Source organism: Neopsephotus bourkii, unplaced genomic scaffold (genome assembly GCF_033783945.1).
Source record: "Neopsephotus bourkii isolate Nb327-2 ecotype Australia unplaced genomic scaffold, CSIRO-AGI_Nbou_v1 NB_1707, whole genome shotgun sequence".
NCBI classification, from domain to species: domain Eukaryota; kingdom Metazoa; phylum Chordata; class Aves; order Psittaciformes; family Psittacidae; genus Neopsephotus; species Neopsephotus bourkii.
The window spans coordinates 5664688-5679573 of record NW_026902181.1 but is presented as its reverse complement, the minus strand read 5'-3'; the positions used below and the strand labels follow the sequence as shown (position 1 = coordinate 5679573).

Here is a 14886-nt window from a genome sequence, read left to right as displayed (position 1 = left end):
AGGCCTGGTATAGGTCTGTCCTCTGAACCTATCCTCTGATCTCCCTCCTTGGTGTTCTACTTTTGGCAGTATCTTAGTGATCCATGCCAAGGCAGATTCCCTCAGTTCATTCTTCAAGTTCGTTACAGGCATTAGGGATGCTAATAGTTGCCAAACTTAGTAGTATGGTTTTGTGAAGTTTTGGCAGGGACTCCTAGCTTATGAAGGGTAAAGGAAAGAAACCTCTAATACAATTTTATTGCCATACCTTCTTATAGAGGAGCCTGCTTTTAAAGAATTAATCTGACTGTTAGAAGGTTGAAAGGATTGGATTTATTGCTAAACACTGCTACTCTTAAAGCACAGTGCTCATGAACCAGTGTGGTTAGCCAGGCCTATGAACCTCAAGCAGAACAAATGCACAGCTTTCTGCACTAACCCATGTACATCCTGGATGCCTCTAACTCACTCTGGAAAGTCATGGAGATCTCTGAGAGCTCCTTGGCTAACTACTAAATCCAGCCAGGTGGTTTCAGAACAGTGGTAGCCAGCTTAGAACAAAGAAGGAAACTAGAAATGGTCTATAGTTCTCACATTCTCAGGGCATTAGAAATCCATGTGCTGGAGTGTGGCTTGTAGGGCAAACATGTTGCCATGCCAACTGCTTATGACCTGTTTAATGATGTATGGTATCTTTAGAAAGAACGTACAGTGGCTCTAGTCTTACAAGTGATTGATATATTTCTGTCCTGACTTAATGGAATGTGTAGTTTTTAGTATCTTTAGTAATGGGGCAATAGAGCGGGCTTCAATGGAGACTTTTACTCTGATTTTTTTTGCAAGTGGCTGTCTGCTGATTGCAAGAGATTGCAACAGTAATTGGTGTGAGTAACTCTCCGCATGGCTGAGAGCAAGCCAGTATTATGCATGCAGATCTTTTATCTGTCTTGTTGCTTGGGAGTTTCTCCAAAATTTAAACAGCTTAAATCATGAAACAGGTACCTTTATGCTATGGTTTACTTTCATTGAAGCATGGCGCTCTGAGCTGTCTGTTGGCCGCTGTTTGTTAAACCTCTTCCACTGCCTTGTAGGAGCTGTCAGCCCAACGATCGCTGTGTTCCTAAGCTGAAGTAGTAAAATTTTGAAATCAATAATGCATGACTTGGTTTCTAATAATGCAACACAAACAGACTATTAGTTAAACAGCTGGCTCCTGGCTCTAAATGTATAATCGGAGTTAATTGAATCCTTGCTATTTTATTTAATCGTTAGTAACTACCTAATAAACTCTGGAGGTGATTAGCGGCAACAGTAACTGAATTTGTCATCTCTTATGTCTGGGAAGATGAAGGCCTGTTTTCTAAACATGAATCCATGCTGGTATCATGCCAACTACATAACAAAGAAGTTCAGGTCAGTGTGTGTGGCAAGTCTCTCACCTGTGCTAGACCTGCACAGTGCTCTCTTGGTTGTGCCTTTCTGAGCACTCAGACCTGGGAGAGCTGGCACTGGCAAGACATGTTCAACATCATGTTCCCATCAGGTCTAGGACTCAGATCCTTTTCACAGCTATCAGACTTCTCTTTTGAAGAGGTTGTAGTAGAGCAATGCAGCTTTGTGTCTGATAAATGATCCGTTTCACTAATGATCACTGAACTAAACTATTCATTTTGGAAGCCTTTGCTATAAAATTCTATTAAATTGAAGTAAGCATATATGTTAAATATCTCCTTGAAGGGCAACAACTAAGAAATGTTTATAAGTAATACCGATTTACTTCAGAATCTAGGCTATTTTGGATTTAAAGCTAAAATTTAACACAGTTGAGCCTGGTTTGGGTGTGGCCTTGAAGACATTTTGTGGCACCTAATAAATAAGGTGTGTTAGATCAGCTGCTGTGGCTGTTGGCTTCAATGAGCCTTCATTTCTTCTTCTCAAAAATACATTGCCTTCCATGAATCCCCTACATAAGAAACAGTTTTAAAGACAATGTTGAAAGTATGAAGTGCTACAGGTGTACTTAATGTTGTGTCTTAAATTTAAAAGGCTATTTCTCTTAACAGTAAATTGGGAAACAGTGTGGAGAGCCAATACCAAAAAGAAATTTCGAGTTCACACCAATATGAACAGGAATGTTGGGCTTCTGCGAATCTTTCCAGGAATCACTGCTGCTGTTGTAAGTGTCACCACTTCATTTTGGAAGCGGGTGAAGGGATGCTCAATACTTGATTTGTTAGCTGAAGTAGGGAAGCTGCATTGTTTGTAGCAGTGGTTGGGGTTTTGGAGGGAAAAGATCTGTCTTCTTCTGATAAACATTGTTTTGAATATCAGAGAATTTAAAGACAATTTTCATATGCCATAAGCTACTGATAAAAGCTTCATTTTTTTGTGACCATGTGAAACGCTCAACTGCTGCATATTGAGGCGTATTAATAGATAGCTTGTCAAAGAATACACAAAATGGTGGGTGGAAGAGAGTAATTATTTCTACAATTCATGCTTGTTTTTTAAGGTTCATTTTATTTCACACTGATGGTTAATATGACCCTCAGCATTCCTATAGAGCTGAAAATGAGAAATGGGATTTTGCTGCTGAAAATGAGAGGTGGGACTTTTTTTGCCTTTAGAAATTATTTTGCAGAAATGTGGGTTTAGGTAGATTTGTCTTTAAATTTTTCTCTAATACTATCTCTGTTAAATTGACAGGTCTTTTGTGGCTGTTGCCATCTTAAACTGAATCCAGTAGTTTAAACAGCACTCCTCAATTGTATTACCATCCTTTTTAGGTGAATATGAACAGATGGAAAGGCAGAGGGGTGGTATATTTGCAATAAAACTCCAACTGCATAGTTAGCCTCATAGGGGCTTACTGTGTATTGCATTTAGCATATGTGATCAGCAAGGAAACATTTGGGTTGTTTAAAATACATCTTTCTGGGAAGAGGACTTTGCTAGGCACTCTCTTGGAGTTAGGCACAACAAACAGCTACTTGAGTAACAACTGACCCAGAGTGTATTAGAGCCTCTTTATTTTTTAATCTACCTTGAGTTAAAACAATTAGGTTTTGAGTTAAAAAACTCCAGGCTTCATTAGAACATTCTTTCCTGAAAGGTGAGACACTCTCTCTTAGGCAGGCATTTGTTAACAAAACTCTTTGCTGAAGTAATAAATCTGTGCAGGCGTGAGGGTTCTAATCTCAATTAATAATTCTACATTTATTTTCTAAGTGTAAATCTTTTTGCTCCACCGTGGTGCTGGTGCAACAGTATAGCCTGCTAAAGGCACTTGAACAGTAGCATCCTTTTTCACACCAAGGTCATGACTGCAGAAAATAGTTGATTTTAAAATATATCCCTCTAGGATTTTTAAAGGATGCTATAGAGTGAAATTCACTTTTTTTTTTTTTTTTTAAGCTTATTCTGCAGTCCCAGTTACTGCAAATGGGGAGCACAGAAAGGCATGAGAAGACTGTAATGAATGAGAGCCTGCAAGACTATAACAGGAATAGACCATTTTTAAAAACACTATGCCATACATGAAAATCTTAATGTGACTTAAGCACACCTTTTGTCTCTCTTCCGTGTTTTATTTTTAAACAGGTGAAAGCATTTCTTCAGCCTCCAATTGAGGGAATTGTACTTGAAGCTTATGGAAGTGGCAATGCCCCAAACAATAGAGAAGACTTGCTGGAAGAACTGAAGAAAGCTGCTGAACGGAAAGTAGTGATTCTAAACTGTACCCAGTGCTTACGAGGGTCTGTCAAAACAGTCTATGCAACAGGGCAGGTAACGATTGTGCAATAATTTCAGGCTATTGCTGTGTAAAAGAACCATCCCACTGGTATGACTTGATTATATACTTCTGATAGTCCCAGTATATAAAACCAAATTTATTACCTGTAGAGATATTGCTCATAAAATAACTATATCTCAAAAATTTTAAAGTTTAAGTGTTTAAATATGTATCTGCAAACAAGATCCTGTTGTTCCTGGCCTCAGTGGCCAAAACGGTCAGCTCAAATCCCAAATTAGTGATTGCTTGCTCCTGTTGCATGCAGCACTCCTGGATACCTTGCATTAGATAGGCAGTGTCTTCCTCAGAGGGATTCCACTGAGCTAGAAGCTAGCCTAGGGGTCAGATGATCAAATAAACATTTGGTAAGCTAGCAGTTACTTAGCTACAATGTAGGAACCTCAAGAAAGTCTGTAAATGCAAGCAATATTCCAAATTTTTTATTAGACTGGAAGTACAACTGAATCCAGTGACAGAATGGAGAGCAGTATGTAAGGAAGTTTCTGTCTTGCAGAATGGAAATCAGCTGTGTTTAGCCCATGCAGGCTAGCCTAAAGCAGGCTTTGTGCAGACACTGTTAATATCCAGGGTATTTTGTAGTGAGTTTCTCAATTGTGTATTAAGATGTGACATCACTGGCACTAATAAGAGCTCAAAGCCCTGTAAGAGTATGTGTTGCATGTGGTAGTGTGGAGGAAGCTGGTTTAACTGGCCTTTATAAAAAAGCCTAGCCATTAAATAGCCAAGAAGCACTGCTGGAGGGTGACTCATAGCCCTCTTTTAGACACCTGGTTTTGTTGGGCGCAACCATGCGTCTGCTAGAGCCAGCCTCTTCATTGACTGTAAGGCAAACCTAGGTACTCTAGTCTGGTGCTGAAACCTGCCTCTTTTAACATTGGTTTTGACACAGCTTTAGGTTATATTTGCTTCAAGAACACATAGCCTGTTTTGAGGAGAAAGAAAAGGAGACTGTAAGAGTTTCTTTCCACCTCTTCAGTATCCAAGCTCAGTATTTTCTGATATGGGCAGTTATTTGGGTTTTGGTAAAACTTTTGCATAACTTAATGGAGGAGTTTTGAGAAGTTGACTTTTGCAAAGATCCCATGCTCTGTAGTAAATAGGACAGGAATACATGGATTATATAGAACACCACAGGGAAAGAATAAAGCAGTTAGGTCAATAAGAGACACCAAACTTATATTTGAAAAAGCAACATGAGAATGAAGCCTAGCTTTTGTGTGATCTTCTGCTTGAAATGAACTTCAAAATATATGGAAGGAAGAGAAAAACCTGTTCTATGCTTTGGTTAAAAGATTCTTCAACTGGACACCTCTAAAATGGCTTTTTGCACTCTGGTCCAGACTGTTAGGCTGAATTGAAGGATTATGCTCAGGTCTTACTGAACTACTTCAAGGCTGTGTGGAAATGGGTTTACTTCTGGCTTCCACTTTTTGTATGAAGCGTGTTTTATGTTGCTTCAATATCCGTTGGTGGAGGCTGCCCTGTTTTCTTGGCATCTTTTGAGGAGAACACTGACAAACCCAAGTCCTACGAAATTACTTCACACTTGTTATTTCATTGCTTTCTCCTTTTCATAAGGGACTGCTCAGTGGAGGAAGTACCATGGATTAATGCTGGGAAGTTGTTGTAACTTTAAGTTTACTCTGATTTTTCTTTAAATAAAATCTTTCGCAGGTCTTTGCATGTGGCTAAGCTATTTTTTGTTCATTCAAGCTAGCCAGGTGGGTCAGCTGAGTCCCTGGTTTCCCTTGAAGTGTTTGTTTTAATTAACTGAATATCTGGCCTCTGATCCATCTGCACAGTAGACACTCATAATTGAGGGGAATTTAGGTATAGGAAGGAAGCTGGGAAATCCCTTCTTCCTCCAATTTCTCAAACTGAAAAAGCCCTAACAGTCTTTGGCTAGGTCTGCAGTACAGAAAGTATTTCTCAACTTCTTTTTATATGTTTTCCCATGAGGAAACATATTATGGGCCTTGCTGACCACGGCAAAGATCCTTCTGCTTTTTTGCTTTGATTTAAATATGTTTGGGGTTTTTTACTACCAGGAAGATAAGTTTAAAAGCACATCTTTTTCACTTTTTCTTGTGAAAAGTGTGTAAGCTATGTACTTTAATTGTATATTTTAAATCGTACACTGCTAGTGTGTCTTGAAAGGATCTGAGAAGAGTTTACAGGTCATGGAAGGAAGGGCTGGCCACTTGGGAAGAATATAAGGCTGCTGCTAGAGGATGTAGGAAAGCTGCTAGGATGACTAAGGCCTCCTTGGAATTAAAGCTGGTGAGAGGGGTCAAGGACATCAGAAAGAGCTTTTTCAAATACATGGCAGATAAAACTAACACCAGAGGCAATGTAGGCCCGCTGATGAACGGGACGGGTGCCCTGGTGACAGAAGATACAGAGATGGCAGAGTTACTAAATGCCTTCTTTGTCTCTGTCTACTCTGCCGGAGGCAGTCCTGAAGAGCCCTGTACCGCTGAGACCTCAGATGAAGATAGGTCAATGGAGCGGTTTGCCTTAGTTGATGAGGAATGAGTTAAAGACCAGTTGAGCAATCTGGACATCCATAAATCCAGGGGTCCAGATGGGATGCACCCGCGGGTGCTGAAGGAACTGGCGGAGGTCATTGCTAGACCGCTCTCCATCATCTTTACGAAGTCTTGGGAAATGGGAGAGGTGCCTGAGGACTGGAGGAAAGCAAATGTCACTCCTGTCTTCAGAAAGGGCAAGAAGGAGGACCCGGGTAACTATAGACCGGTTAGCCTCACCTCCATTCCTGGGAAAGTGATGGAACACCTTATCCTTGGTGCCATCTTAAGGCATATCAAGGATAAGAGGGTTATGAGGAGCAGTCAACATGGCTTCACCAATCTCGGAGCCTTTTATGAGGAAATAACACGGTGGATGGATGATGGCAGAGCGGTGGATGTGGTCTACCTTGGCTTCAGCAAAGCATTTGACACAGTCTCCCACAGCATCCTCACAGCTAAATTGAAGTGTGGTCTGGATGATTGGGTAGTGAGGTGGACTGTGAACTGGCTGAAGGAGAGAAGCCAGAGAGTTGTAGTCTATGGGGCGGAGTCCAGTTGGAGGCCTGTATCTAGTGGAGTGACTCAAGGGTCGGTACTGGGACCAGTATTATTTAATATATTCATCAATGATTTAGATGAGGGAATTGAGTGTACTATCAGCAAGTTTGCTGATGACACTAAGCTGGGAGGGGTGGCCGACACGCCAGAAGGCTGTGCTGCCATCCAGAGGGACCTGGACAGGCTGGAGAGCTGGGCGGGGAATAACTTGATGAAATATAACAAGGGAAAGTGTAGAGTCCTGCATCTGGGCAGGAACAACCCCAGGTTCCAGTATAGGCTGGGGAACGACCTGTTAGAGAGCAGTGTAGGGGAAAGGGACCTGGGGGTCCTGGTGGACGACAGGGTGACCATGAGCCGACACTGTGCCCTTGTGGCCAAGAAGGCCAATGGCATCCTGGGTTGTATTAGAAGGGGGGTGGTTAGTAGGTCGAGAGAGGTCCTCCTTCCCCTCTACTCTGCCCTGGTGAGACCTCATCTGGAATATTGTGTCCAGTTCTGGGCCCCTCAGTTTAAAAAGGACAGGGACCTGCTGGAGAGAGTCCAGCGCAGGGCAACTAAGATGATTAAGGGAGTGGAGCATCTCCCTTATGAGGAAAGACTGAGGGAGCTGGGTCTCTATAGTTTGGAGAAGAGGAGATTGAGGGGTGACCTTATTAGTGTATATAAATATATAAAGGGGGAGTGTCACGAGGATGGAGCCAGGCTCTTCTCAGTGGCAAACAATGATAGGACAAGGGGAAATGGGTACAAACTGGAACACAAAAGGTTCCACTTAAACTTGAGAAGAAACTTCTTCTCAGTGAGGGTAACAGAACACTGGAACAGGCTGCCCAGGGAGGTTGTGGAGTCTCCTTCTCTGGAGACATTCAAAACCCGCCTGGACACGTTCCTGTGTAACCTTATCTAGATGTTCCTGCTCTGGCAGGGGGATTGGACTAGATGATCTTTTGAGGTCCCTTCTAATCTCTAACATACTGTGATACTGTGAAAAATTCCTGCTGTGAGCATGCTGTAGTGCTGGAGTTAATCCAAAGCAATGCCCCATAAAAGAATGGTAAATATGTCTGTGTGAGAACAGCCTTCTTGACAATGTTCAAAATGCCACTGGGTTAAAACAGAGTAACTGCAGCTTTTCAGTAAAGGGAATCTGACAACTCTGCAGATAGCTGATACAGATCTGTAAGCTTTCCCTTTTAGCATAGTAAGTGACCATGGCAAGCGTTTAGTTGAATTCTTATGTGTTATTGCATGAAAAGGAATTTAAAGTAAAACTCATTTTTATTCATCTGATTTTAGTATTTGCTCAGTATTTGATAACTAAAGTTACAGTGGCAGTAAGAGGAGCAAGAGAGTGGAAGTACAACTGCATATTGTGTCTGTGTAGCTACTCATCATTCATATAAATTTTCTGTACATGCAGGTATTTCTGAATGTTATGCTAATTGGAGTCATTATTCCTTTTTATCCAGACTCTCGCTGATGTTGGTGTAATTCCTGGAGGTGATATGACGCCAGAGGCAGCCCTAACTAAACTGTCATACACGCTCAGCAAGAGTAAGCTTAGCTGGGAGGAGAAGAGGCAGGTAAATATTTCAGTGTAACCTTGAAAGGCTTTAACTTTCTCATTTACTGTGCTGACTTCAGCTTAGCTGAATGCCTTGAGCTTCTGTCTTGCATTTAAAAGCAAACGGTTATAGAGCGGTAATGTGAACAGGGCATGTTTTTATCCTAAAGGAAAATACTGATAAGCGAATGAATGTATGTAGGTTGGGAGAGAAAAGAATTCTCTGCATAAGTCAGGTAAACACCATCACCGAGCTATAAAAGTGCATCTTGAAATGGTAGTAGGCTACCTTGGACGTTTCTGTACTAAAAACCCATATGTAGAAATGTACATGGAAGACAGAATCCTAACCCTACTGAAGTCAGCAAAGATCTTGCCATTGTTCTTAGTGGGGTAAAAGATTTCATCCAAGACTCATTTGCACAAAGCTAATTCTGAAAATAAATATTGCCTACAGCCTCTTCCTTTACAGCATTATTCATGACAGGGTTAGGGTTTGTTTCTCTAAGAAGATGTACACTTTATAAATATATAAAAAATAGAGGATTATTCTAAAGACCAACTGTAACTGTTTTTAAAATCACAACCCCTTTAACAATGTTCTTACTGTTCCCTGGTGCTTAATCAAGGATTTTTTCTCAAATTCTATAGTTATATATCATGTTCCTTTTATACAAGGATCATATAGCTCTGAACTGGATAAGGGAGCAGCAGTCTGCAGGAATGCATGTCTTTCTGTGCTCACATGCAGTGAAATCATAATCCTGACACTCTCAGAGATGACATCATGATGAATCACTCTATAGATTTAAGCACTGCATGCACATGTGTATTTTAGGATGTTCTGTTTTTATTAAAACTGAAACAAATTTGATCATTATTTCACATTCAACATCTTCCAACCAGTAGCAGCTTTTCAGACAAACATATTTGGATATCTAGGATTATAAGTGGGGTGGCTGGAAGTACCACTTGTCATGCTTAGAAACAGTTTCAGACTCTGAGCTTTTGGTTGTTTGCCAAAGCCCTGTCAATGAAAAATGAGAGGAGGAGGAGCTATGTGTTTTTTTTGGTGAGGATGGCAAGAACGTACTGTGTGCAAGAATATGCTTGGCAGGAGACAAAATGTTGTGTGAAGAGTAATGGTATTGCATGTGTTTGTGTACATACACTTTAGGAACCCAGGCTTTTCACTGACGTCCCTCTGGTACACTCACTGACCCTGGAACAAACTGGCCTGTTTTTTTTTTAATGCAGACTTTGATTTTCTTGCACAGAGAATTATTTGACCTGGGACAGGAGTGACTTTCCCAGCTGGCTTCCTGCCTAGGTGTGTGAGTTAAAACTTAATTTGAGATCCACTTTGCTGAGGTGAGATAGCTGCCTTACTCAGGTGAGGACTTGGAGATAGGATTTTTAAGGTACCACCGGCATATGGTACTCCTGCATCTTCAAATGCTGCCCTTTGGAATGTGCTAGGCAGTTTTCCTGTGGTGGTACTGGAACCTCCTTTGTATGGTTTGAAAAACAAAATAACTTTTGCAATTTCTTTGAATTAAGCAGGATCAGTTTCCTCATTTGACTCATCGTACATACCCACAAACAATTGTGTTGGCACAAGTAAGGAAGCAGCATGCTGCACTGCCTGGGCAGGAATGAGTGGTAGAGACCATGAGAAGAAGAAAGCCTGGAAATATGTTGTCTGTGGCAATATCTTCAGCTAAACATATCACAAACAATAGTCTCCCAAGAGACGGAAGTTCTCCTGAAGCTGGTGTGGTTATTTTAGGATTCTCTTTCGACATGAAGAAGCAAGGAATGTGCCCCCAGACACATGCAAATGGCTGCAGAGCTGGTAGGACTGAGGCATACAGGGCTTTCCATTGGGTGCATTTAGCACAGGTGCCAATTGCTAAGGTTACCTGCAGAAAGCAATGATCTCAACCTGTCAAACTCTAAAAGTGCGCCAAAGCCGTCGGTATCCTCTGAGTTACATGCATATGGGACTCTTCCAGCAGACAGCTACAGTGTTGTCAGCTCTTGGAGGTTTTTTAATAAAGGGCATGCCTAGACATAAGTAAACCTGGGGCATTCCTCCTTCCAACATCCCATCTGGTTTTTGCAAACTTTCACAATCCTGCTTTTTAAAATTCTAATTGAAATAACTACGTCCTCCTTTATAGCTGCATCAGCAGCCTTTTGTAAAACAGTGCCAGTATGTAAAATTGTCAGAACTGAGGAATCTAGTTGCTTTTTCTTAATGGCTAGCTTCACTCTCTGTTCTCCAGGTTTCCCAGAACCTGTGTTTTGGAGTATTTTCATTTCTTTATTGCCATAGTCAAGCACTTGCTTGAATTGGCAGACCTTTTGTTGGTTTGGTTGTGGGTTGTTTTTTTTCTTCCTGGTTATATTACTGCGTGCACCTATCCTGCAAACTGTTACACGCCTGGTTTAATACTGAATTACTAGTACTACTGTAGCCTCTGCATTCAAAGCTGGCTCTGTGGCCAAATTTTAACAAAATCTGGGCTAATGAAGCTGTTTGAAAACCCACTGAAATACATGACTATCCACAGGCAGCACTTGGCTTCGTTTTGAGGCCTACATACAGAGTCTGTGTAGGAGTATTGAGGTTTGAGATTGCTGGCAGAAGGCAGCATTTCAGAATATTCTGGTCTTCAGCCTCACTCTGCTAATTACTTACTATCTTTGTGTTTTTAAGTAGGCTGCAGCTTACCCCACTAGGAAACTTTTGTCTGCATACACTAAAAAATGGGGTGTTTTGTTATATGCTTATTTTTGTTCTTTGCTTTGGAAGAAAGTTTTATTTGCCTGTCTTTTGCCCCTCCCCCTTGTCTTTTTAAACTTGAAGTCTTCATGGAACAGTAACTATTTCTTTAATCTTTTGTCTGCATTCAATTAGTTTCCATAATTTCTCCAAACAATTTTCTAACTTGATCCTAAGGTTTTTTATTAGACTACTACCATATTTTTCCTCTGCTAACAAAGGATTTGATTGCTTGCTTTTCAGATGCTGAGTGAGAATCTAAGAGGAGAAATGACTGTTGTACCCACAGGAGCCAAGATCTCCCTGAGAGATAGCAAGTTTATTCAAGTGATTGCCAAATCTCTGAGTATCAGCAGCAAGGAGGTACACACTTAAATATTTAAAATTGAACTCATGTAAAGCTGTAAACTCAGTTAAATGAGCCTAGCTTAAAGATGAACAGCAAAGCTGAAAGGAAATGGAACATTGGAGCTTTTATGTTATTTTTCAGTACTGAGTGTCCCAGCTAACCAGTTGGGTTAGGGAGAAAGGACACAATGACAAGCATAACATTAAAATGTTTTTAATTAAAAACATATTAACTTTTTTTTTCCCCTCTTTGTAGTCCCATCTTGAGTTTATTTTTTTGGCTGCCTAGTTGCAATAACAAGCTTCAGACAATTGCTGTAATTCAAGCTATCAATGATATCAAGAAGTGCTTAGTATTTCTGTGGTCCAATGTATTGACAGTTTGGAGCAATCCAAATAATAATGAGGAAAACAGCTTAATTTTGCATGCCGTCATAGAAGGCTGATACTAGGGAAGCACTATACAAGTGTAACTTGTGGTGTTAGTCTCTCACAACTGGCAAATCAGAAAATACAGTATTGGTTGTAAAAGTATTTGCTTTTCTCTTGGCTTGGTTTCAGGGAAGATGGATTTTTTAGTAGCTAATGAATGCAGAATGTATGGTTCTTCTTCTTTAGTAAGTATGAGAAATGGGAGGATATTTAGAGGGCCTATGTGGCTTGTCAGTGGAAGTTTGGAGGTACAGGTTAAACAGATGTCTGAGGAATCACATTAAGACAGTTGAACCAGTCTTGAGGAGGCTGAACTATATGGTCTTTCCCAACTCCTACCAGTGCTGTTTCTCTTACTGTACTGATGTGAAACTGTGGCAGTACTGAGATGTTAATAAGTACATAGTTTAAATGGTATATGTATTATATACGTATCACATTATTGTAGTTTTGCCAGGGAGCAATATAAATTTTATTATGTGAGACCGACAAAATGTAAAATAAACATAAGACTTCTTTCCTTCCAAGAACTAAATGCTACCATTTTTAAATATCCAAATGACTAATTTGGAAACTTTACATGAAAGCAAGGGTAGTATTTTTATGACTTAGACATCAATCACATTATAGGCGAGGCTGATATTTGATGTTTAATTTTATTTGTTTCTCAGGAGTTAGAAGCCATAAGAGATGCATTAATTCCACCTTTGGCTTGTGCTGCAGCTAAACTGGGTGACATTGATGCACTAAGAGCCATAGCAGAAATGGTAATGTAAAATTAACTGTTGTAGAAAACATTAATTTTTAAATAGAATTGTAAATGACAGGAGGAAGCTATAATCACTGTAAGCAACTACCTAAGTCTTAGAATCAAGGTGCTTTGACTAATACAGTCAGTTTCACGGCTTCTCAGTCTTTGCCTTTCAAAACTGGTATGTTCTTTCCCCTATCTGGTTCTCAGCTGTTTACATTTTCTTTTGAACTGTGAAAATACAGGTAGATTAAAATATAAATTCTTATCTGCTAACTTTGGAACTCTTTAAAATGGTTTGTGCTGCTTTTTTTTCACTTAGCTTTCTTTATGCATATTCATAGTATCCAGATTTTGAATGTAAATCTGTCATGATTTAAAAAAAAAGAACATGAAAATTTTATTTAAGCAAAACACAGTGCAGTGTTAATTCAGGATTTTTGGTCCTCCACATGGCTTGAGCTTGGATTATACCTGAAAAAAGAAACAGACATTTCACTGTATTATCTTCTACACCTCTTTTCTTTTTTTCTTTCTTTGCTTTGGTCCTGAGACTTCAATAATTGGCCTCGAGTAAGGATAAATAAACTAAGACAAGTAAAATTAGCAGACTGTAGGCACAAAGTTGCTGTGTGGTCTACTGCAATAAAGAGCATATCTGAAGGGGCTGTAATGAGAATACGTGGAGGGGGGAACATGCAGAAGGTGGAATGAATAATGCAAATATGTGGAGGGGGGAATATGCAGAAGGTGGAATGAATAATGCAAATATGTGGAGGGGAGAACATGCAGAAGGTGGAATAAATATCTTTACTAGTGCTAAAACAATGCTGCAAGATAAATTTTAAGTAAATTTGGTAAGCTTAACATTTTGGTGGCAGAATGAAAACGTGTTGTATGCATCGACTGTTGTACCAGCAACTTCATGTGCGGCCATTATCTTTGTAGCATGCAAAGTATCTGTCTGATTGTAGGGTGGAAACCTGAGCTGTGGAGACTATGATGGCCGAACTCCACTTCATATTGCAGCCTCTGAAGGGCATTTACCATTAGTTGAGTATTTGTTGACATCTGGTGCAACTGTTTATGCTAGAGACAGATACGGATCTACCCCGCTGATGAATGCGATCAAGTTCAGGTAACAATTTATACACTTCTCTATGTAATGTTTATGACCTTCTATCATTCTGGATTTAAAGTCCATACTTGCGTTTGGTCTTGTTTTGTCTCAGCAAACAAATAAATGACATCAGATAAAGTAACAGAAACCAGCTTCATTTCAAAGAATGTTACTAATCTAAATTAAGATTGTTTCAAAATAATATGAAATGAAAGCCCATGACAGGGGGATTGGAACTAGATGATCTTTAAGGTCCCTTCCAACCCAAACCATTCTGTGACAGTGTGAAAGCAAACAACTTGGTATGCATGCAGAATTTTAGCATAAGGTAACCTATTGGTACCTTCATGCCAAGACTTTGTCCGTAATTTCAAGGCTCTGCTCTTTGTTATGAAGCTTCCTTATAAAGCAGAGCCAAACTGATCACTTCTTTTGACTGTCAGAAGTGAGCAAGCAGAACCAAGGGCTGTTTTCTTTCTGCCCTCCCCTTTCTCATCAAACCCAGACTGTTTCAATTGGCACAAAATATACTGGTAGGTTGGTATGTTTAATCTTTCCCTTCTACCAGTGCTTTCCTGAGTCTCTTGCTTGGTGGCTGGTTTTCTGATTTTTCTTTTCCGCCCACTCCTAATTATATGGGATGGCTGCATGGCTCTGCCTGCTCCGTGGATTTCCTCTTCCTGTTCTTCTGGTTCTCAGCAGATCTTGAATGGTAATCATGGACATGAAATTTACTGATTTCTTCCATGTTGTATAGTCCTACGGAATGGCCATAGCACAGACTATAAACGTTATCAGTTATCAAAATTCAATTTTAAAACAATTTATATAGCCTGGGGATTCATAGCCATTGGTCTTCTAACATGTTAAAAACTGCATGCTCTAATCTCCTGTTTCTTTGATCCACTTTCAGCTCCTTATCTCATATTCAGTCTGTATGATGGCAGAAGAGAAGCTCTTTTCTGTAAAAGAGCTTGGAGTGATAGGATTTTCATGGT

At 40.1% G+C, this 14886-nt stretch overlaps 2 protein-coding genes across 4 annotated transcripts in view; one reads left to right on the top strand and one right to left on the bottom strand.

Annotated features, from left to right (window-relative positions):
* The window catches only part of PPP1R13B (protein phosphatase 1 regulatory subunit 13B), a 326672-nt gene that overhangs the window by 208113 nt on the left and 103673 nt on the right, over window positions 1–14886 (bottom strand). The gene's annotated exons all lie outside the window — the stretch shown is intronic.
* The window catches only part of ASPG (asparaginase), a 48032-nt gene that overhangs the window by 19718 nt on the left and 13428 nt on the right, over window positions 1–14886 (top strand). For all 3 annotated transcript variants that reach the window (XM_061376331.1, XM_061376329.1, XM_061376330.1), the window contains exons 7-12: window positions 2043–2155; window positions 3580–3765; window positions 8355–8468; window positions 11481–11600; window positions 12689–12784; window positions 13743–13906. In XM_061376331.1, the coding sequence (XP_061232315.1) occupies window positions 2043–2155; window positions 3580–3765; window positions 8355–8468; window positions 11481–11600; window positions 12689–12784; window positions 13743–13906 (793 nt within the window). The remainder of the gene's footprint in view (window positions 1–2042; window positions 2156–3579; window positions 3766–8354; window positions 8469–11480; window positions 11601–12688; window positions 12785–13742; window positions 13907–14886) is intronic.